We start from the raw sequence: 19,230 nt of genomic DNA, 5'->3' as shown, positions 1-19,230 counted from the left end.
GGTCACAGCCAGGGGGACCCGGGAGTGCAGGGAGGGACACAGAGGGGACACGAAGGGGACAGGACACGGAGGGGGTGGAGGACAGAAGATGGGGGCACACGGGAATAGAGGAGATCGGGACAAGGAACACGCGTGGGGACACACGCGGAGTCCGGCGAGCGCAGTCGGGGAGGCCCCGCCCCCGCCGGCTCAGCCAATGGGTGCCGAGCGCTGCCCGCACCCAACATGGCGGCGGCCTCGGGCGGGCGCGGCCCCGCGAAGCCGCTTCCGGCGGCGGCGCCCGGGCCCGTGATGGCGGCGGGCAGCGGGGCCGGGGGGGGCGGGCGGCCATAGCGCCGGGCCGGGCCATGGGCAACGCGCTGGGCCCCGCCGGGCCGGCCCCGCGCCGGGGCGAGCCGCTCGGCAGCCCCGGCAGCTTCGACGAGCTGCACCGGCAATGCAAAGGTGCGGCCGGGGGGACCGGCGGGACACCGGGGCTGGGGGGACACCGGGGCTAGGGGACATCCAGACCAGGGGACATCGGGACCAGGGGGACACCGGGGCTGGGGGACATCCGAACCAGGGGGGGCAACGGGGCAGGGGGACATCAAGACCAGGGGGACACCGGGGCTGCAGGACATCGGGACCGGGGGGCACTGGGACCGGGGGACATTGGGACTGGGGGGACATCGGAAGCGGGGTTCAATGGGACCTGGGGACACCCCCGGTGGCCCCAGCAGCTTTAGAGGCTCCCGGTGGCGCTGAGGGACGGGCTGGTACTGGGGTGATGAGGGTGGGGTCTGGGAGAGGGGGGAGGACAGCAGGTGCCCCTGGGGGGTGGCAGCAGGTGGCACCGGGGGTGGCCGCAGGTGGCATGGGGGTGGCAGCGGTGTCCCCGCTCAGCCCCCCTCTCCTGCAGAGGTTTTCCCGCAGCAGATGGAGGGGGTGAAGCTGATCGTCACCAAGACCCTGAGCAGCCACTTCCAGGTCAGCACGGGGGGACATGGGGACCTTGTGCTGCAGGGGGTGGCCACTGCCACCCACGGGCCACCCCCCTGGTCCCCACTGATGTGCCATCCCCGCAGGTGACACACACGGTTCACATGAGCACCCTGGGCCCCTCCAGCTACCACTTCAACGCCACCTTCGTGGGCGACCGGCAGCTCAGCCCCACCGAGGTGAGGTGGCCCGGGGACACTGGGTGGCCCCGGGGTGGCTGCAAGGCCACCAGGACGGGCAAGAGTTGTCCTGGGGTGGGGGGCTCCAGGGGGGATGGGGTGTCCCCAGCTGACCCCCCGTGTCCCCAGGCCTTCCCCACGCTGGTTGGGGACATGGACAACAGCGGCAGCCTCAACGCCCAAGTGCTGCAGCTGGTGGCCGAGCGCATCCGCACCAAAGCCGTCTTCCAGGTGGGACCGGGCGGGAGGGGACCCCGGGTTTTGGGGTGTCCCCCACTGGGCGGTGACAGAACCCCTGTGGTGCCCGTCCCCTCGCAGACACACCAGGCCAAGTTCGTGACGTGGCAGTTTGACGGCGAGTACCGGGGGGACGACTGCACGGCCACCCTCACGCTGGGCAACCCCGACATCCTCGGCGAGTCCGGTGAGTGGGGTGTCCCCCCCGTGTCCCCCCCGGGGCGCAAAGGTGCAGGCGCTGAGCGCCGTGCTGTCCCCACAGTCATCCTGGTGGCCCATTTCCTGCAGAGCGTCACCCCCCGCCTGGTGCTGGGGGGGGAGATGGTTTATCACCGGCGGCCGGGGGAGGAAGGAGCCATCCTGACGCTGGCGGGCAAGTACACGGGTACGTGGGGGGGCCCTGGGGACAGGGACACAGCCCGGGGGTCCCCGCCGATGTGCAGACCCCGGGGGGCACCCCGACCGCCCTCGCCCTCCGCTCGGCTTCTCTTCCAGCTCTCAAGTGGGTGGCGACGCTGAACGTGGGGTACGGGGGGGCCCACGCCAGCTACTACCACCGGGCCAACGAGCAGGTGAGTGTTCCCCACCTGTCCCTGTCCCCACGTGTCCCCGGCTCCCCATGGGGTCTCACATTTGTGCCCCCCCAGGTGCAGGTGGGGGTGGAGCTGGAGGCAAACACGCGGCTGCAAGACACGACCTTCGCTTTTGGCTACCAGCTCAACCTGCCGCGGGCCAACATGGTCTTCAGAGGTGAGCGGGGAGCCGGCGCCCACCACCCCGGTGCTCACCGTCCCCCCCGCGCTCACCGTCCCCCCCGCAGGGCTCGTGGACAGTAACTGGAGCGTTGGGGGGGTGCTGGAGAAGAAGCTGCCCCCCCTGCCCGTCACCCTGGCTCTGGGCGCCTTCCTCAACCACTGGAAGAACCGTTTCCACTGCGGCTTCAGCGTCATCGTGGGCTGAGCGGCCGCGGGTGTCACCGTCCTGCTCAGGGAGCCGCCGCGGGGACACCGGGGGAGCCCGCGGATGGGGGGCCCGGTCCTTGGCGGCTGGGGGACGCTGTGTGACAGCGCGTGGTGGCCGTTAACACCCCAGGGATGAGGAGTGGACGCTGCGTGGGTCTGGGGGCCCCAGTGCCACGTCCCTCCGCTCCCTCCCGCGGCACAGGGACCCGCGGAGCCTGGAAAAATAAAGGAGCTTTACTTGTCCCCGTGGTGTGCGGTGGCAACCGGGGGGGGCTCGTTAGCTGATGATCTCGGAGAGCAGCGGCGTCATGGAGGACAGGTCGCCGATGTGCAGCATCTGCCGCAAGCTGTCCACCTTCAGCGTCTGCAGCTCCGTCAGCAGCAGCAGCAGCTTCGCGTAGACAAACCTGCGGCCGGGTTGGGGGCGGGGAGGCGTTTGGTGACCGTCCCCGCGGCGTGGGGACCGTGGTTGTGTCACCCCCCCCCCACCCGGCACGTACCGGCCCTCGGGCATGGGGTGCTGCTGGTCCATGTAGCTCTTGAGCGTCAGTGCCATCTTCTCCTGGAACTGGTCGACGATGTCCCGCTGGGTGATGCCGGCGTGGTCTGGGGACAGCGGGGGGGTGACGGTCAGCGTGGCCAAGGGGACACCCCCACTGCGGCCCCCGCGGTGCACACCTGGCGAGAAGAGCAGCATGGCCTCGACCAGCACGTACTCCACCTCGTGCAGCTGCAGCTTCTTCAGGCTGATGTGGAACTTGAGCATTGCCTCCAGGTAGTGCTGCTCAAAGCCGACTGGGGGGGGCACAGAGGTGAGGGGGGGACAGGGACACCACTGTCCCTTTCCCCCTGGTGCCAGCGCGTCCCCTCACCCAGCATCGCGTCCTTGATGGTGTAGCAGTGCGGCCCGCAGTCCCAGGTCTTGCTCTCGGTGTTGAACACCGTGTTGAACTGGATTTGCGAGATCTCCAGGCTGGACCCTTTCAGCAGCGAGATCTGGTCCTCGATGGGCAAACCCCTGCGGGGGGGGTGACATGGGGGTGTTAGGGCTGGGGGCAGAGGGCTGTTCTCCCCCGACACCCCCATGGTGGTTTAACCCGAGCTGGCAATGCAGCCACGCAGCCGCTCACTCACTCCAATAGGGGAGAGAATCCAAAGGGAAGGGAGAAATTGGATTGAGATGAACACAGTGCAATAAAATAGCAAAGTACTAATACACTACTAGTAAATATATATATATAATAGAAATAAAAGGTACTCGAGGCAATTCCTCATGGACACGCTGAGCAGCCAGTCCCAGGAAACGGCACCTGGTCCCACAGCCCATCCCAGAGAGAGAAAAGAGGGAAAGAGGCAGAAAAGCCCAGAGGCCTCTGCAAAATGGCAAAAGGCCCAACTAAACGTCCCGACCAAAACTCCCCCGGCTGCGCCAAAAAGAGCAAAGAGAAGAGAGAGCTGGACACTGGAAGGCCCCACTCTTAAATAATTAGCATGATGCTAATTGGCTGGAATACTCTGATTGATAAATGTGGGTGTCAGTCCAGCTCTGTCCGTCCATCCCCTTCCTCGCTGCCTCACCCCTGTGGGCAGAGCTCAGAGTGTCCTTGGCTCTCAGAGCAGAGCAATTAAACACATTAACTGTGCTGGGCTGGTATCTCTTGTTCTCAGACTAAGTCCAAATAACGAGCGAAGGGAAAGGAAGGTTTGTAACTGCATGAGGAAAATTAACCCGTTTTTAGTTAAACCAGCACACCCCGCAGACCTGAACACCGGGATCTCCTTGGCGAAGTTGATGACCTGCCGGATCATGAAGGTGCTGAGGTCGGCGAAGTGGGGCAGCATGGAGAAGACGTCGGGCAGCACATCCTCGTCTGGACAGGCCACCCGCGGGGACAGCGGCCACTCGGTGGGGACACCCGGCTGCGTCGGGCTCTGCGGCTGCGAGCTGGGCACGTAGAGGCGCACGGCGGGCTGTGTTGGTGACACCGGGGTCAGCGCTGTGCCGCAGCACCCAGGGGGCCGGCCGTGTCCCCAGTGGGTCCCTGCTCACCCAGTAATGCGTAAACTGGGAGAAGCTGGGGTCGAAGGTGCGCTGGTGGGCTGCCATGAGCATGGCGATGAGCTCCTGCTGCTCCGCTGTCACCTCCACTGTCACCTCCGCTGTCACCTCCGCTGTCACCTCCCCCGGCTGCTCTCGCCGCCGCTGGCCCCGCAGCGCCCGCCGCAGCCGCAAAGCCTCCTCGGACATGATCACTGCCACCCGCCGCCACCGTCACCCCGGGATGAGTCACAGCCCCGCGCTGCGCGGAGCCACCGCTGCCCTGCAGTCCCCTCTCCCCCCTGTCCCCTGCTGTCACTTCTACGTCCCTGTCCCTTGCTGTCCCCTTGCCCCAGGGCTGCCCCATCCCCTCCTCTGCCCCCACGTCCTCCCACCCACGCTGGTCTTCTCTGTCCCATGTCCCCCCGGATTGTCACCTCCGGGTCTCCATCATCCCCTTTCCCACGTGTCCTCCCACCCAGGTTCCCTCTGCTCCATGTCCCCTCGTTCCCCTCAGGTCACCCCTGTGTCGCCCTGTCCCCTGTCCCCCCATTTCCCTGCCGCTGTCCCCATGTCACCGCACTCACTGTCCTTCCGCATGCCCACGTCCAGGCACTTCTGGAGGCGACAGGCCTGGCACTGCCGCCGCTTGGCCTTGGTGATGGGGCAGCTCCGGGAGAAGGGGCAGGTGAAGCGGACGCCCTTGTTGATGGAGCGCCTGGGGGGACATGAGGCCACGGGACTGTCACTGTGTGTCCCCAGGAGGGGCAGAGGAGCAGCACCTTATCCCACCCTGTCCTGGCCCGTCTCAACCCATATTGTCCTGTCCCGTCCTATCCCATATTGTCCCTGCTGTCTCATCCCACTCCATCCCCTGCCACCCATCCTGCGTCACCCCGGTCCCCCTGCGGTGACAGCCCCCACCTGAAGAAGCCTTTGCAGCCCTCGCAGGTCATGACATGGAAGTGGTAGCCATTGGCACGGTCCCCGCACACGGCGCAGACCTTCTCCTCCTCGGGCTCCGCATCCTTCCCCCCGGGGACAATGGGGACCGGCAGCGGGCGCGGGCTGCTCTCCACATCCGAGGGGCTCGACATGACAGGTGACAGTGCCCGGAGCAGGGGGACAGCAGGTGCCCAGCGGTGCCAGTACCTGGGAGCTGGTGCCCACCGGTGCGGCTGTGCCTGGTGGTCAGTGCCACCAGCGAGGGGCTACCCGGCCCCCACGTGTCCCTGTCACCTCCCAGCCAGAGCCCTGTGGAGTTTGAACCTTGAACTTGGGCGAGGTGGCAGCAGGCGGGGACAGGCGGTGTGGGAGGGACAGTGGGGACAGGCGGGGACGGGACAGACACGGGGACGGGCAGGGAAGGGACAGACATGGTGACAGTCAGGGGTGGGACAGACACGGGGACAGGTGGGGACACGGCAGACACATGGACAGTCAGGAATGGGACAGACATGGGGACAATCAGGGACGGGACGGACATGGGGACAGGCAGGGGGACATGTCGATGCCGGGGACAGTGTTTGGGGTGGCAGAGCCCGGAGGAGATGGCGATATGGCGATGGCCATCCTGCCACCAACCACCGCAGGGAGGTGCCACCGGTGTCCCCAACCCAGGACCCCCGGGCAGGGCCTGCCACCCCGGGTGTCACCCCACACCTTTGGATGGCGGCAGCTGGGGGGGTAACAACGGCCACGACCTCCCGGACCCCCCGGTTCCCGCTCGGTGGGGCGTCGAAATTCGTCGCGGGGGGGGTTGACACATGCGGGGGGCGGGTCCCCTCTCGGCCCCGCCCCCGCGTCTCATTGGCTGTTCGCGGCCGTCACTCAACCGCGCCCCTTCAAAGGGGCCGCGGCGTTCGGGGCCCCGCTCACCGGGAGCGGCGGCGGCACCGGAGCGGCGATGAGCGAGGTGAGGGACGAGACGAGGGCTTTCCCGTTTTCCCCTCGTTTCTAGCCAAAAGGGAGAGGAGGGAACGGCGGTGATGCTGTGCCTGGAGTGGGGGGGGCCCCCGAGGTTCGTGGGGGATCCCGGTAAAACGGAGCCCGTTCCCCTCGGTGCGGGTTTGCTGCCCCGTGTCACACCCGGGCACCCCCTTTTCTTCCGCAGCGCAGCCACCATGAGTCCCCCCCCGCGGCGGAGGCCCCCGGCGGGCAGGAGGAAGGTGAGGATGCCCGGTACCGGCGGCTGCACGCTCGGGGTGCCCTGTCACCGGTGCCGCCTCTGTCCCTATGTCCCTCTGGGACCCCGCTGGCTGTTCCCGTCCCCGGAGTGTCCAGGATCTGTGTCCTCACCATGGTGGGGGTGACACCTCCATGGATTTGGGGACCTGCTCTGCCCTTACCCTGCCCCTGGGCGGTGACCCTGGGTGTCCCGGGGTGAGTTTGGGGGTGCCAGGCTATAACCAGGGCAACCCCCATCCTGTGTGTGTCCCCCCCCAGCCAAAGCCGGCGACCCCAAGAAGGTGGAGGAGGAGGAGGAGGAGATCGACATCGACCTGAGCGCACCCGAGACGGAAAAAGCCGCGCTCGCCATCCAGGGCAAATTCCGCCGCTTCCAGAAGCGCAAGAAGGAGTCGGGACCCTGAGGGGCTGCGGGGTCCCGGGTCCCCCCCCCTCTACAGCCCCATCCTGAGCTCCGCCGCACCGGGGGGGCAGCGTGAGGGGCCGGGGGGGGCTCAGCCCGTCCCTCGCCCACCCCGGGTGCAGCTGGGGGGTCGATGTTGGGGGGGACAGCACCGAGTCCGGTGTCCGCCGGAGGGGAGGTGGCCCTTGGGCGAGGGGCTGGCGCGCAATCGCCTTTTTCCCCGGGGCGGTTCCGATTTTCCTGCCCCTGGGTGTCGCGGGGGGGGGGGGGGGACACACACTCACCGGTGTCCCCTGAGCGGGGGGAGCTCCTGTCCCATCCCGGGGGGTGCGACACGGCGGGAGGGACTTGCTGCAGCCCACCAGGGCTCCCCATCTTCGCACCGCTCCCTCCCCACATTCCTGTCATTGTCACCGTCCTCTCGCCTGGCGGGGGGGGGACGGATTTTAGCATGTGTAAAGAATAAAACATCGGGGGAGAGGAGCCGGGCTGGTGTGTGGTCTATGCAGGGGGGGGTGTGTGTGGAGATTGTCCCCCAGCTGGTGACACCCCCCGAGTCCCTGTTCCCTGGGGGAATGGGGTGCAGCCGGTCCCTGGGGTGTGTGTCCCCACTTGGGGGGTGGGGGGCACAGGCAGGTGTGTCCCTGAGCTGTGGGTGGTGGATTCCCCGCTTTGACTGGCGCTTTGGGAACGGGTTCACCCCCCCCCCCCCCCCGCCACCCGCGGTCTCCCATCACCCTCAAATTTGAAGTTTTTCCCCTAAAATTCTGCCCAGAGTCGCGGCCTCGGCACCACCGCGAGAAATAGGGGGGGGGGGGTGGTAAAATGAGCTATTTGGGGGGGGTTCTCCGTGCTCAGACGCGAAAAGCTGCCCAGTACCACGAGGTAACTGGGGACACAGGGACCCGGCGTGGAGCCGCGGTGGCAGAAATAGCTCCTGGAAAGAAAAACAGCGTCCGTGGCCAAGGGACACGCAGGGCCCAGGGGACACCCTGGGTGGGGGCTTGGCCCCCGCTCGCTTTGCAGACTTATTAGGGAAAAGACAATTATAGCCCCGGGGCAGCGCGGGAACCCCTCGTGGGCTCAAGCTCAAGGGTGATGAGCGTTAATTAACTCAAACGCTTGATGGGACGAGGTGGGTGGTCCTGGGGTGGGTCGCAGCCATGATCCATCACCTCACCCCTGGGGAAACTGAGGCACAAGGGCAGCGCTGCCCTTTTCTCTATGGGAGCTGGAGACTCTCCGTGCGATGAGTTCGCAAGTGCTCAGCACCCACGCCCCCCCCCCCCCCCGCACCCCCGGACACCCCCACTTCGAGCCGGGGTGACACTGCGCTCCTGGAGATGTGAGTTTTATTAACGGTGCCGTGGGGACACGGACGGGACATAGAAAAACGGGCACCGGGTGACGGGCACCTGGGGTCCCCCAGCCGGGCCGCAGCTTCTCCTCCTCCACGAGGCTTCGGTCGACGTGGGGGGGGCCGGGGGTTACGGGGCGGGAGGGTTAATGGGGGACGGGAGGGGGACGGAGGGGACGGGGCGGGGGGCCACCCCATGACGTCATTTGGGCTCGGTCGTGGGGAGAGACGAGAAAACGGCCAGAAAAGGAGCAACGACGTGGGCAGAGAAAAACCCTCCCGGAGATTGGTTTTGGGGGGGGGACACTAGGAAGGGACTGGGGCAGCTCGGTCCCACGGGGACCCTGCAGGTCCCTGGGGAGGGGGAACCGAGGCATCTTGGGGAGGGGGCAGACTCAAAATTCAGTGTTTGCATCTTCGAACAGAAAAATTACATCAGAGCCCGGGCTGGGCAGGGCAGCGGTTGCGCAGAGGAAGGTACCGACCGAGGGGCTTCGGGACGGGGCGGGGGGACACCGGGGTGTCCCCGAGGTGGAGGGGACACGGGGCGAGGACCACACCCCGCTCCTCGCCGTGTCCCCCACCCCGGGGCGGCTACTTCCCGGAGCCGGGGGGGGCCGCACCCCGTCATGTCTCGGCATTGGGCTTGATGATGTTCATCAGGGCGCTCTTGAGGCTGCCCCTGCTGGGGGAGCGGACGGCGGGCGGGGGGCGCGCAGCCTCGGGGCCCTCCCCCCGCAGCTCCATCTCGATGGTCATGACGACTTTGGGGGGCCGGGGGGCCCCGGCGGCCGCCCCCGCGGTACCTTCCCTGCCCGCTAACCGCTATTTCTTATCCTTGCGGGAGTCCCCGGGGGCTCCCTTGGGTTTCTTCTCGCTGGCCGCTTTGGTGCCGCGGCTGTGGTCCAGCATGGCGTAGAGCACCGGTGCCTGTGGGACGGGGCGGCATCGGCACCGCGGTGTCCCCCGCAGCCTCTCCTCCCACCCCAAAAAGCAGGAGAGGGGTTCACCCCCCCTCCCCAACCCCTCATACTCACCTGCCGGCTGCGCTTGGACGCGTCCTTGGCCGATCGCTGCAGCTTCCCCTTCTCCATGGCGCTAAAATTGGGGAGGAAAGGGGAAAATGCAGCTCGGAAACACCGACCCCTCGCTGGTTCAGCCCCGTTTTGGGGTCTTTTTGGCCCCGATGGGGCGGGGGTCTCACCTCAGCCGTCGCTGCAGGGCCACCTGCCGCCGCAGCCAGCAGTAGCGGATGAGATAGACCAAGGCCACGACCACGGCCACCAGCAGCAGGGCCCCGCCGATGATGGAGCCCAGCACCACACCATAGCGGGTGGGCACTGCGGGGACACCAGCACCCACTCAGCCCCCTCCCCACGGTGGGGAAACTGAGGCAGGGGAGGGGGAGCGCCCGCACCGTCCCATACCTTTCTCAAAGACGTAGAGCGTGACCTGGGAGGACTTGCCCACGATGTCAGGAGGGTTCTTGACGTCGCAGGTGAAGGTGCCATTGTCGGTGTAGTCCAGGTTGTGGATGACAATGGAGCCGTCCTTGCGGCGGGGGTTGCCCACCCACTCCATCCGCTCCTTGAAGGTGCCCACGTCATCGATGTAGGGCTGGCCTTTGGCGTAGTGGAATATCTAGCGACAGGGACAGACAGATGGACATCGGGGTGACGGCGGCTCCAGGCACACCAGGGCCCCCCCCACAGAGGAGCGGGCGCTTACGGAGGTGCTGTCACGGGTGCCCTCGGCCTGGAAGTGCCAGGTGATGGAGATGTCCTCAGAGATCCACTCGCTGGACCAGAAGCTGCAGGAGAGGGTGACGGGGGAGCCCACGGTGCCGTAAACCTCCCGCTGCGTGTACACGTGGATGGAGGATGTCGGGGACGGCCCTGCCAGGGGGACAAACCCGTCAGCCCCATGGGGACCCTGTCACACCCCCCACACCAGCCCCGTGCTGCCACCAAAGGGCTTTTGGTGGCCCTGGAGAAAACACAAGGGCTGCGGGGGGACGACGGCTCTTTGTGCCACCACACGGACCCTCCTCCCCGGTGTCCCCACGGGGACCGTGTCCCAGTGCCAGCGTCACCTGGGGACCGCAGCAGGGTCTAGCACCCTCTCCTGTCCCTAAGGAGGTGGCTGATGCTGGGACCCTCCTTGCAGCCAGGTGACAGGGACACAGCAGCAGACACATCCCCGCAGCATCACCACCGTAAGTCCCAAAAGTAGGTGGCCACCAGCCCCACAGTCACCTCCCGGGGGTCTGGAGCCTCCTGGTCCCCCCCCAGCACCCTGGATGTGGGGATGAGCAGCCCCAGTTCCCCGTCCCCGGTTTACCCAGCACCGCGAGCAGCCCGGCGAGGAGGAGGAGGCACCCGCTGCCCTCGGCACCCTGCGACATGGTGGCTGCTGTCACCGGCCGGCTCCGAGCCGCATGGAGGGCTGAGCGACGGGCCGGAGGGTGCCGGGGGCCGGGGGCCGAGGTTTAAGAGCCGGCGGCACCGGGCGATGCCCGCGGAGCCGCGGCCTCGGGCCAATGGGCGCCGGGCAGGTGGGGGCACCGGGCAGCCGGAGCTCAAAGGGGACATTGAGTGTGGCCATGGGCGAGGAGGGGGGCGCGGGCGGGGGGGCCGGGACACGGCGCCCTTTGTGCGGCCGCATTCCCGCCGCGGCGGGGGCGGCTCGGCAGGAATGCGGCCGGAGCCGGAGCGCACCGGAGCGCGGGGAACGGAGGGTCCCGGGGACGGACCCCGGTGTGTCCCCTCCCGTCCTGATGCCACCGCTGTGTCCCCTCCGGTCCCGATGCCACCGCTGTGTCCCCTCCCGTCCCGGTGCCACCGATATGTCCCCTCCCGTCCTGATACCACCGCTGTGCCCCCTCCGGTCCTGGGGCCACCGGTGTGTCCCCTCCGGTCCCGATGCCACCGCTGTGTCCCCTCCGGTCCTGGGGCCACCGGTGTGTCCCCTCCGGTCCCGGTGCCACCGCTGTGTCCCTTTCCCTCCCAATGCCACCGCTGTGTCCCCTCTTGTCTTGATGCCACCGGTGTGTCCCCTCCCGTCCCGGTGCCATCGCTATGTCCCTTTCCATCCCGGTGCCATCGCTGTGTCCCTTTCGGTCCGGGTGTCACCGATGTGTCCCCTCCCGTCCCGGTGTCACCGCCGTGTCCCCTCCGCGGGTTTTTCACCCCGAGGACAAGGACGGGAGATTGTTCTGCTTCAACTCCCTCCACCGGCGAGAGGGTCCCGGGGAGCCCCGTCCTGCTGCCCCCGGAGAACCGGGCAGTCCCGGGGTGTTGGGTAACGGCAGCTCCGGGGGTAACGGGAACCCCCGGCGGAGGCGCTTAACGGGCATCCCCGGGCGGGGGGTTAACGGGCAGCTGTGGTGATAACGGGCATCCCCGGGCGGGTAACGGGCAGTTGCGGCGATAACGAGGAACAACGAGCAGCCCCGAGGTACCGGGGACACCCAGCCGGTACCGGGCGGCCCCGGCGGCGGAAGTGCGTCACGGCCGCTTCCGACGTGCGGGGCGCTCCAAGATGGCGGCGCTGGCGTTGAGGTGACTCCGGGGAGGGACCGGCGGCCCCGGGCGGGGACGGGACGGCTGGTCCGGGTGTCCCGGGTGTCCCGGGTGTCCCGGGTGTCCCGGGTGTCCCCCGGTGCTGCCGGGAGGGGACGGAGCCGCAGGGGGGGGGGGGGTGGGCGGCCCGGAGCCGCGGGCGGGCCGGGCCCTGGGTGCCCCGGGGGCGGTTCGTGCCCCGTCCGGGCTGCGGGTAACGGCCCCCGGAGCCACCACAGCCCCGGGGCCGCTCCCTCCGGTCTCCCGTGGGGAAGCGCCCCGTGTTTGCCAGGCCCGAAGGTGCCTCTTCCATGTCCCCCGAGTCGTCCCGAGGAGTTTTGTCCCCTCCCCAGCTCTCCCTTTGCTGTCAACGCGCAGACACGCTTTGGGCTTTTATTCCCTTAATTTATTCTCTTTTAGCCGGAGCTGTCAGGCTTTTGTGGGACGCGCTTTGTTGCGTGCGCAGCTTTGTTTGAAGGATCTGCCGCAGCCTGTCAGATCAAAAAGCACCTACGATCGCTCCTCATTCGCCTCCTCCATGCGGGGGTCCGAGTGATGTTTATAGACTTGTATTTCAGGGTTGATGTCTGTCGAGGTGACGCCGCTCCAGAGATGTCCCTGTCGCTGCCGGTGTCACCCGGGGGCGACTGTAGCTCCGGCTGTACCGCCGCTGGTTTTGTGTCCGTCTCGTTTGAGCTGCTTCCTGATAATTGAGCTCCCTGATAATTGGCACCCCCGGAGCCTTCGCCCCGTTCCCGTGAAGCTCTGAGCCCGGAGGATCCTCTTTTAGGGCTGATTCTCTTTAAAAAACCATGTTTGGCAGTGATCTGGAAGGAAATGCAAGTTAATGGATGGAGGAAGGCACAACAACGTAGGGCATGATAAATAATGAAGAATAATGAAGGTCCTGGGCACGGAGTGACCTCGATTGCTTGGCTGCGCTTTGCCAGCGATGATTGTTGCGCTTTGCAGCTAAAAAAAAACCCCAAAAAACCCAAAAATGGAGCCGAGAAGATGAGGAGTTCTCGCTGGGGAGCTTAGCTTTGAAAAAATGCAAATACACTGTGAATTTTGTTATTGCTTTGAATATCGTGTGCGATTCGGTGCCAGCCCCCCCTTGTCTCAGAAGAGGCGCCGAGCGGCTTCTATGAGACAGGGGGTGAAGTAGGTCGGGTCTTTTAATCTGGAGAAGAAGGAGAAGAGGACCGAGGGGGGGGAAAGCGATGGGTATAAATCATTAATGCTCTGCGGGCAGAGATTTGTCGTCCACCTCCTCCCCCCTGCCCGAATCCAGGGGGGGGTTGCTGCAAATCAACGTGTCCAGCCGCGTCGCCTTCCAAAAAACCTGCAGCGTTTCAACCCCGGCCTTGGGAAGCGAGGGAGGGATTGGAAAGGAAACATCCTCCCGATCATTTACACAGGAACTCGGGGCGGTTAATAATAATACTGCCTTTTGTTTTGGATTCACACCTGGCGCACAGCTGTCCGCCAGATGTTCTCCCCGCCGCGTCTTCGGCTGGAGGGCGACTGGAGAGCTTCGTTAATCACTAATGAAACAGCGGGGGACGCTGGCGCAGACGCTTGTGTGTTTGAGAGGATTAATTAGCGCTCGTGGCCGCGCTGCAGAGCGTTCTGACCCCTCGTCCTTGTCCCCGTCCCCACAGTGTCCAAGTCACCCCATCGAGTGCAGTTGTGCCTGTGCGGGGATGTTCGCCGTAACAATAATAATTGCTATAGCAAGAGGGAGAAGCGGGAGCTGTGAGCTGAGCGCCGTTTGTGTCTGCCTGGCAAACAGCTCAGCACACTAATTACAGGGGGTCGGAAATAACGAGCCCCTGGGCTCTGCTTCAGAGCTCAGCGGAAGAGAAAAATCGCCAAGGAGCAGCGCAAATCTCTCGTGTTAAGGTTGATTTGAAGACACAAGCGGCCAAAGCGGCAGATCCTCTCCCCATCCCTGTGTTGCTGGCGCTTTCAGGTGTTTATTTGGCGCTCACCGAGTCTCTCTCTCCTCTCTTGCAGATGTGTCGCTCGGCGATGCCTCCTGGCCCGGTTCGGCCCCGGCCTTTCCGTGCGACAGTGAGTAACCGATCGAGCTCTTGATCCCACTTGAGGCTTCTGCGCTTTCCACCTCCTGCCACCGCGAGGGCACCGCCTGGGGCTTGGGGACAAAGGGTCTTTTGGGGGGTGGCGGTGTCCCTGTCACCCCCCTGCTGCTCTGTGCCGCAGCTTTGCACCCGAGGAAGGCCGGGAGCCGCAGAAACCCTCTCATTCCCCTGCTTTGCGCTGCCGGATTTGGGGAAAAATAGTTATTTTCTGCTAAATGGGGCTGTGAGTGTAATTACCGTGTAATCCGGGGAGCAGTAAATTACCAGCTCTTTATTTGGCGCAGTGTGCAATTACCGTGGCTGCGAGGAGCAGGTTGCCTGTGATGGGGGTTATGTAACGCGCGATCCCACCTCCCGGTGCTGCCGGGGCCGAAACGCCGCCCGTGTGTCCTCACCGCCCGTCTCTGCTCCTTTCGCAGCGTCGTCCCGATGGGAACGACGGCCAAGGAGGAGATGGCGCGCTTCTGGGACAAGAACACCAAGTCCAATCGGCCCTTGTCGCCGCACGTCACCATCTACAAGTAAGAGCCGCTCGGCCTCAGGGACACACAGTGTCCCCGTCCCCCCCTGCTCGGAGAAGCGACGGCTTTTCTGAGGCTACTTCTGTTGCTTTTCCCAGCTGCCACTTTTATCCACGATACCCAGACCCTTCCCCTTTGTTCCTCACGATCTCCTGCTTCATCTCCCTCTCTCAGCAGCTGCCTTTCCCTTCCTGCGCCAGCAGCATTTGCCATTCCCGAGCTGCCTCTGCAAATTCCCCCGTCCGTCCCCTTTTGCTCCGGCCGGATTCCTTAAATAACTGCGGGTGCAGCCCCGGCGCTGTCCCGCGTTTTGCTGACGCCGTTGCTTGTTTTGCAGGTGGTCCCTGCCCATGGTGATGTCCATCACGCACCGCGGCACCGGCGTGGCGCTCAGCATCGGTGCGTCCACCCCCCACCAGCTGATTCGGGACTTGGGGCGCACGTTTGTTCCCCTCAACCCCTTCACTTTAGCAAGTTTCCCCTGCGCTTTGTCCTCTGCCTTTCCCTGGCTTTTAAATACCATTTCCCCCCAAAATAAGACAGGTTGATATTAATTTTCGCTCTGAAAGATGCTGACTTTTTTACACCTATAGCCGCCTGGGCACTATACTAAGAAATTATGCCAAGCTGGCGGTGTCACCGTCACCTTCCTGCTCCGGTGTGTCACCCTCTGCCGGAGGGGACACTGTCCCCTTCCCGGCCCGATGGAGCATGAGGGGACGTCGCTTTTGCGGCCGCAGCCGGCAGGAGGAGGGGGAAGTTCAGCTCCGCTCCATCAGGCCTGTAATTACCGCAGCTTCTTGCCGGGCGAACACAAAGGCCATTGAGGAGCAGCTGGTTGAGCGGCGCGGGCGCAGCCGCGGTGCCGGAGCGAGCGCCTGTGCCGCGGCGCAATCAGGCGCTATTGAACTGCGCCGCTCCCCTTATTTTGGCAGCACCATCTGGAGAAACCCTCTCAGCCTAAAAACGGGGGGGAGAAGCCGCGGTGGCTTTCACCTTGAATTTGGGGCTGGTTTGGCTGCAATTCCATAAGCTCGGGGCGGTTTGGGCTCTGGGTGTTGTGTGAGCTATGCAGCCCCTGGTCGACCCAGATTTGGGGTGTCGAGGGCCGGTGACGGACCCGCCGTCCTGACCCGCGGCGTTGGCTTTGCAGGGGTGTCCCTGTTCGGACTGGCTGCGCTGCTGCTCCCTGAGCAGTTTCCGCACTACCTGGCCCTGGTGAAGTCGCTCAGCCTGGGCCCCGCTCTCATCTGTTCCGCCAAGTTCGCTCTGGCTTTCCCCTTCTCCTACCACACCTGGAACGGGATCCGGCACCTCGTGAGTAACCGGGGCTGCGAGGGAAGGGGATTGTGCGCCGGCTGCGGGGGAAACGGGCACGGGAAAGGGGAATTCATAGAATCATAGGATCATTTTGGGTGTAAGAGACCCTCAGGATCATCAAGTCCAACCATAACCTTGCTCTAGCACTAAACCATGTCCCTGAGAACCTCATCTGTGTGTATTTCAACCCCTCCAGGGATGGTGACTCCAGCACTGCCCTGGGCAGCCTGTTCAACACCCACAGCCCTTTGGGGAAGAAATTGTCCCCAAGGTCCCATCTCCAAACTCCATTTTTGATGCTTTGGGTGGGAAAACCAGGTTGCCCAGAGAGGTGGTAGATGAACCATCCCTGAGAACACCCCAGGTCGGGTTGGACACGGTTCTGAGCAACCTGGTCTGGTTGGATGTCCCTGATCTGGTTGGATGTCCCTGGTCTTATTGGAGATGTCCGTGCCCATGACTAGATGGCTTCGAAGGACCCTCCCAACCCAAACCCTCCCATGATCACGATCCACAGGGACATTTTGGTTGGAAAAGAGCTTTAAGATCAAGTCCAACCGTTCCCCCACCCCTGGCACTGCCCCATGTCCCTGACAACCTCATCTCTGGTCTGTTGAAGCCCTCCAGGGATGGTGACTCCAGCACTGCCCTGGGCAGCCTGTTCAACACCTGACAACCCTTTCCAGGAAGAATTTCTTCCTAATATCCAATCTAAACCTCCCCTGGCGCAACTTGGGGCCGCGTCCTCTTGTCCTATCACTTGCTACTAGGGAATTATCCACCTCAGGTGCTGCTATTTTGGGTGGGTTTAAGGTGCAAAGAGCATCGCTCTGCTGGCTCTTCCCAGGGTGGCACGGCCAGCGGGAACATCCCCGTGTCCCCACAGCAGCGTGACCGCCAGGAACGTGTCCCCAAAGCCCTGCGGAGGGGCCACCTATGGCTTATTATCTCGCCCTCATCACGCTGTCACCTTTCAAGTGCTTTACACTATTTACAAGCCCAAGAGAGTGGTGGAGACAGAATAACCTGCGTGTTTTCCCTGGGCTGAGAGAACAGGCAGATCCCTTCAGCCGAGCTTCCTGTGTTTGACGAGAAGGGGGGAGAGCTGCAAGTTTCTTGCTGGGAACAGTACAAGATGTGCTGCTTTTTGGAGTTATTTAGTGTTTTCTGCAGCCTCAGACAAGGTTGGGTTTTACAGGAGCACAATAGCAAAGGCAGCTGGCCCGGAGCGTGACACGATCCTCCTGCTCGGGGCAGCATCACGTGCGGCGGCCGTGGGCTCACGCTGCGGCGCTGGCGGCTTCCAGTGCGCCCAGTTTGGAGCCTGGGGGCTTGCTGGGGGGGCCGTGCCCTCCCTGGGCCACCCTTGCCACCCGTGTTCATGTGGCCATTGCCCCATGAGAGCTGCAAACCCACCCAGGACCCTCGGACGTCCCGCTCTGGGCTGCGTTCCAGCATCCCCCCCGTCCTCCGGGCTCAGCGCGGCCCCCACCCACCCCACGGGTGTCCGTGGGGGGGCTGTGGCTGCGGTTCACCCCCCTTGGGCTCTGCTGCGGATCTGCGGCTCCTGCTGTGCTTTGTAACCCATTTCTGTCAGCGGGAGAGCAGCGAGCAGGAGCAGCTGCTGCTTTGGGATCGGGGGGAGCTCATGGGCGGCTCTGCTGATAAACAAGGGGGTTTGGAGGGGGATGAGCTTCCTTTGGCACGGAGCCACGTACCGGATGCTTGCAGCCGTACCCAGGGGTCCAAAGGCTGCTTTTTGGGGTGCTCTCGCAAGCTTTCATCACAAAGAGGCACCTTTCTGCCTACCCCAAGCCTTTGGAATTAACCGGCTGCGTCTCCTCTCTCCCGCAGGCCTGGGACCTGGGGAAGGGGTTCAAGATCACGCAGGTTGAGCAATCCGGGGTGCTGGTCCTGATCCTGACCCTGCTCTCCTCCGCCGGCCTCGCCGCCATGTGAACGCGCCCTCCCGTCAACAACCTCCCATTTTTCGGAAGATTCGCTCCGTCCTGGCCCAAAGATGCATCTGCAGAGGGAGGTGGGAGATCAGAGCTGCTTTTCATTAACCTGGGGGACGCACCGACCCCCCGGGTACGGGGAGGACAGGCCGGGCCGTCCCCTGCTGTCCCACACAGCTGCGGGAAGCCGGGCACGACTTAAAAATGGCTTTTAACAGCATATTCGGTTGCTGCCGCCTTCCTCCCGGCGAACTCCAGCGCCTTTCTTCTCTCTGCCCTGTCCCCAAGCTGGAGACAATGCTGGATCTGTGTCCCCGCGGGTCCGAGTGGGCTCGGGGACGCCTGGAGCCGCGTGTGTGGGCTCAGCCCAGGACAAGCGTCTCCATTGAGCGGGGAGAGCAGGCGGCGCTGCCAACGCCGGACCGGGAGGGGAACGGGCCATCGGTGCCGCCAGGACCCGCGCCGGCGCCGTGGGGCAGCTGGGACGGGTGTGCAGGGTTCAGTATCCCCAGAATCCAGCCGGTTTGGGGCCCCGGAGCCCCTGCCGGTGAAAACATCCACTTTTCCCCCATTAGGAATTTTCACATCCAATTTTCCCCATCTCTCCCACAACAGGGAGGGACTTTTTTTCCGATCATACGTCGCCACCAGCTCTTGTTTCAGCTCTTGTCGCTCCCCCACCTTGGTAATAAAGCAGCTCGATCCTCCACATCCATCGCCTCTGCTTTGGGCTCCGGGGAGTCGCCGCTTCCCAGAGGAGCCGGGTGATGGAAACACAAACTGTTTGCAGCATTTGGAGCTGGCGGGTGCAGGTCTGACCTGCTTGGCAAAGGAGTTTCCTCCCTGCACGACGGGTGGTTGCACTGGTACAAGTTCTGGGAGCTTTTTTGCTGCAATCGGCCAGTTTTTACCATTCACCACCAGCAGCAAAGCTTTGCAAAGCTCAGTCCTGCTCTCCCTGCCCAGTGCAAGTCTGGGCTCTGGCTTAACATCCTCCTGCCTGTTCCTACTGGCAGGATTTCGGCTTTACGGGGAACATCTGCTCCCCGCGTTGTGATGGAGACCCGAAGTGGCAGGAGAGGAGCCGGTAATGTGCTCCGGGATCCCTCGTGCTTGTTTCCACGCCATCGCTTTTCCTTGCGGCGGCGATCTGAGCCCCATCCCTGACTAATCAGCCACTCCTTTAATTAGCAACGGCATCGCTGCCCTGAGGGGACATAATCAAATCACAGCGGAGGAAGATCAGCTGTCAGCGCGGTGGAGGGAGGAAGCACCAAACCCTTGGCGGTGGAGCCGCGTGGCCCAGCAGGACAGAGCTTTTCCTGGGTGAAAATAAGTATATTTTAGCTTTAAACCAATTACTTCCTGCAGCTGCTGAAATGGCTTTTATTTGGAAGCCACTCTCGCTGATGAGCTATTCTGCAC

General features: G+C 64.2%; 5 protein-coding genes across 11 annotated transcripts; 3 read left to right on the top strand and 2 right to left on the bottom strand.

Moving 5' to 3' along the window:
- The first annotated feature begins 217 nt into the window (after window positions 1-217).
- On the top strand, window positions 218-2,599 carry TOMM40L (translocase of outer mitochondrial membrane 40 like). Of its 4 annotated transcripts, none has more exons than XM_065043116.1 (9): window positions 218-444; window positions 899-966; window positions 1,065-1,157; window positions 1,287-1,388; window positions 1,476-1,581; window positions 1,683-1,779; window positions 1,890-1,966; window positions 2,042-2,144; window positions 2,215-2,599. In XM_065043116.1, the coding sequence occupies exons 1-9, from the start codon at window positions 348-350 to the stop codon at window positions 2,228-2,230; spliced, it is 759 nt and encodes a 252-aa protein (XP_064899188.1). In that variant the 5' UTR covers window positions 218-347; the 3' UTR covers window positions 2,231-2,599. The 4 variants fall into 4 exon arrangements, with proteins under 4 accessions (XP_064899188.1, XP_064899185.1, XP_064899186.1 ...); XM_065043114.1 differs by having other exon boundaries at window positions 223-444; window positions 1,657-1,779; XM_065043113.1 differs by having other exon boundaries at window positions 1,683-1,966.
- On the bottom strand, window positions 2,480-5,898 carry NR1I3 (nuclear receptor subfamily 1 group I member 3). Of its 2 annotated transcripts, XM_065043080.1 has the most exons (8): window positions 5,319-5,898; window positions 4,982-5,112; window positions 4,407-4,609; window positions 4,119-4,327; window positions 3,229-3,374; window positions 3,035-3,151; window positions 2,857-2,962; window positions 2,482-2,763 (listed from the first exon to the last, which is right to left on the bottom strand). In XM_065043080.1, exons 1-8 carry the CDS (start codon window positions 5,489-5,491, stop codon window positions 2,634-2,636), a joined length of 1,215 nt encoding a protein of 404 aa, XP_064899152.1. In that variant the 5' UTR covers window positions 5,492-5,898; the 3' UTR covers window positions 2,482-2,633. The 2 variants fall into 2 exon arrangements, with proteins under 2 accessions (XP_064899151.1, XP_064899152.1); XM_065043079.1 differs by having other exon boundaries at window positions 2,480-2,763; window positions 2,857-3,151.
- Window positions 5,899-6,047: 149 nt separating this feature from the next.
- PCP4L1 (Purkinje cell protein 4 like 1) lies at window positions 6,048-7,467 on the top strand. Of its 2 annotated transcripts, XM_065043168.1 has the most exons (3): window positions 6,224-6,309; window positions 6,508-6,562; window positions 6,840-7,467. In XM_065043168.1, exons 1-3 carry the CDS (start codon window positions 6,301-6,303, stop codon window positions 6,983-6,985), a joined length of 210 nt encoding a protein of 69 aa, XP_064899240.1. In that variant the 5' UTR covers window positions 6,224-6,300; the 3' UTR covers window positions 6,986-7,467. The 2 variants fall into 2 exon arrangements, with proteins under 2 accessions (XP_064899239.1, XP_064899240.1); XM_065043167.1 differs by lacking the exon at window positions 6,508-6,562 and having other exon boundaries at window positions 6,048-6,309.
- Window positions 7,468-8,319: 852 nt separating this feature from the next.
- Window positions 8,320-11,152, bottom strand: MPZ (myelin protein zero). Its single transcript, XM_021296566.2, is given in 6 exon segments — window positions 8,320-9,271; window positions 9,379-9,439; window positions 9,546-9,681; window positions 9,769-9,982; window positions 10,070-10,236; window positions 10,682-11,152. Coding segments are annotated over 6 exon segments (945 nt in total). The 5' UTR covers window positions 10,746-11,152; the 3' UTR covers window positions 8,320-8,968.
- A 561-nt stretch (window positions 11,153-11,713) lies between these two features.
- Window positions 11,714-18,516, top strand: SDHC (succinate dehydrogenase complex subunit C). Of its 2 annotated transcripts, none has more exons than XM_065043177.1 (6): window positions 11,714-11,901; window positions 13,921-13,977; window positions 14,426-14,527; window positions 14,865-14,926; window positions 15,681-15,844; window positions 17,702-18,516. In XM_065043177.1, the coding sequence occupies exons 1-6, from the start codon at window positions 11,882-11,884 to the stop codon at window positions 17,804-17,806; spliced, it is 510 nt and encodes a 169-aa protein (XP_064899249.1). In that variant the 5' UTR covers window positions 11,714-11,881; the 3' UTR covers window positions 17,807-18,516. The 2 variants fall into 2 exon arrangements, with proteins under 2 accessions (XP_064899249.1, XP_064899250.1); XM_065043178.1 differs by lacking the exon at window positions 11,714-11,901 and adding an exon at window positions 12,327-13,806.
- Window positions 18,517-19,230: the final 714 nt, after the last annotated feature.

Source organism: Columba livia, chromosome 28, assembly GCF_036013475.1.
Source record: "Columba livia isolate bColLiv1 breed racing homer chromosome 28, bColLiv1.pat.W.v2, whole genome shotgun sequence".
NCBI classification, from domain to species: domain Eukaryota; kingdom Metazoa; phylum Chordata; class Aves; order Columbiformes; family Columbidae; genus Columba; species Columba livia.
This window is presented reverse-complemented; position numbering and strand designations above follow the sequence as displayed.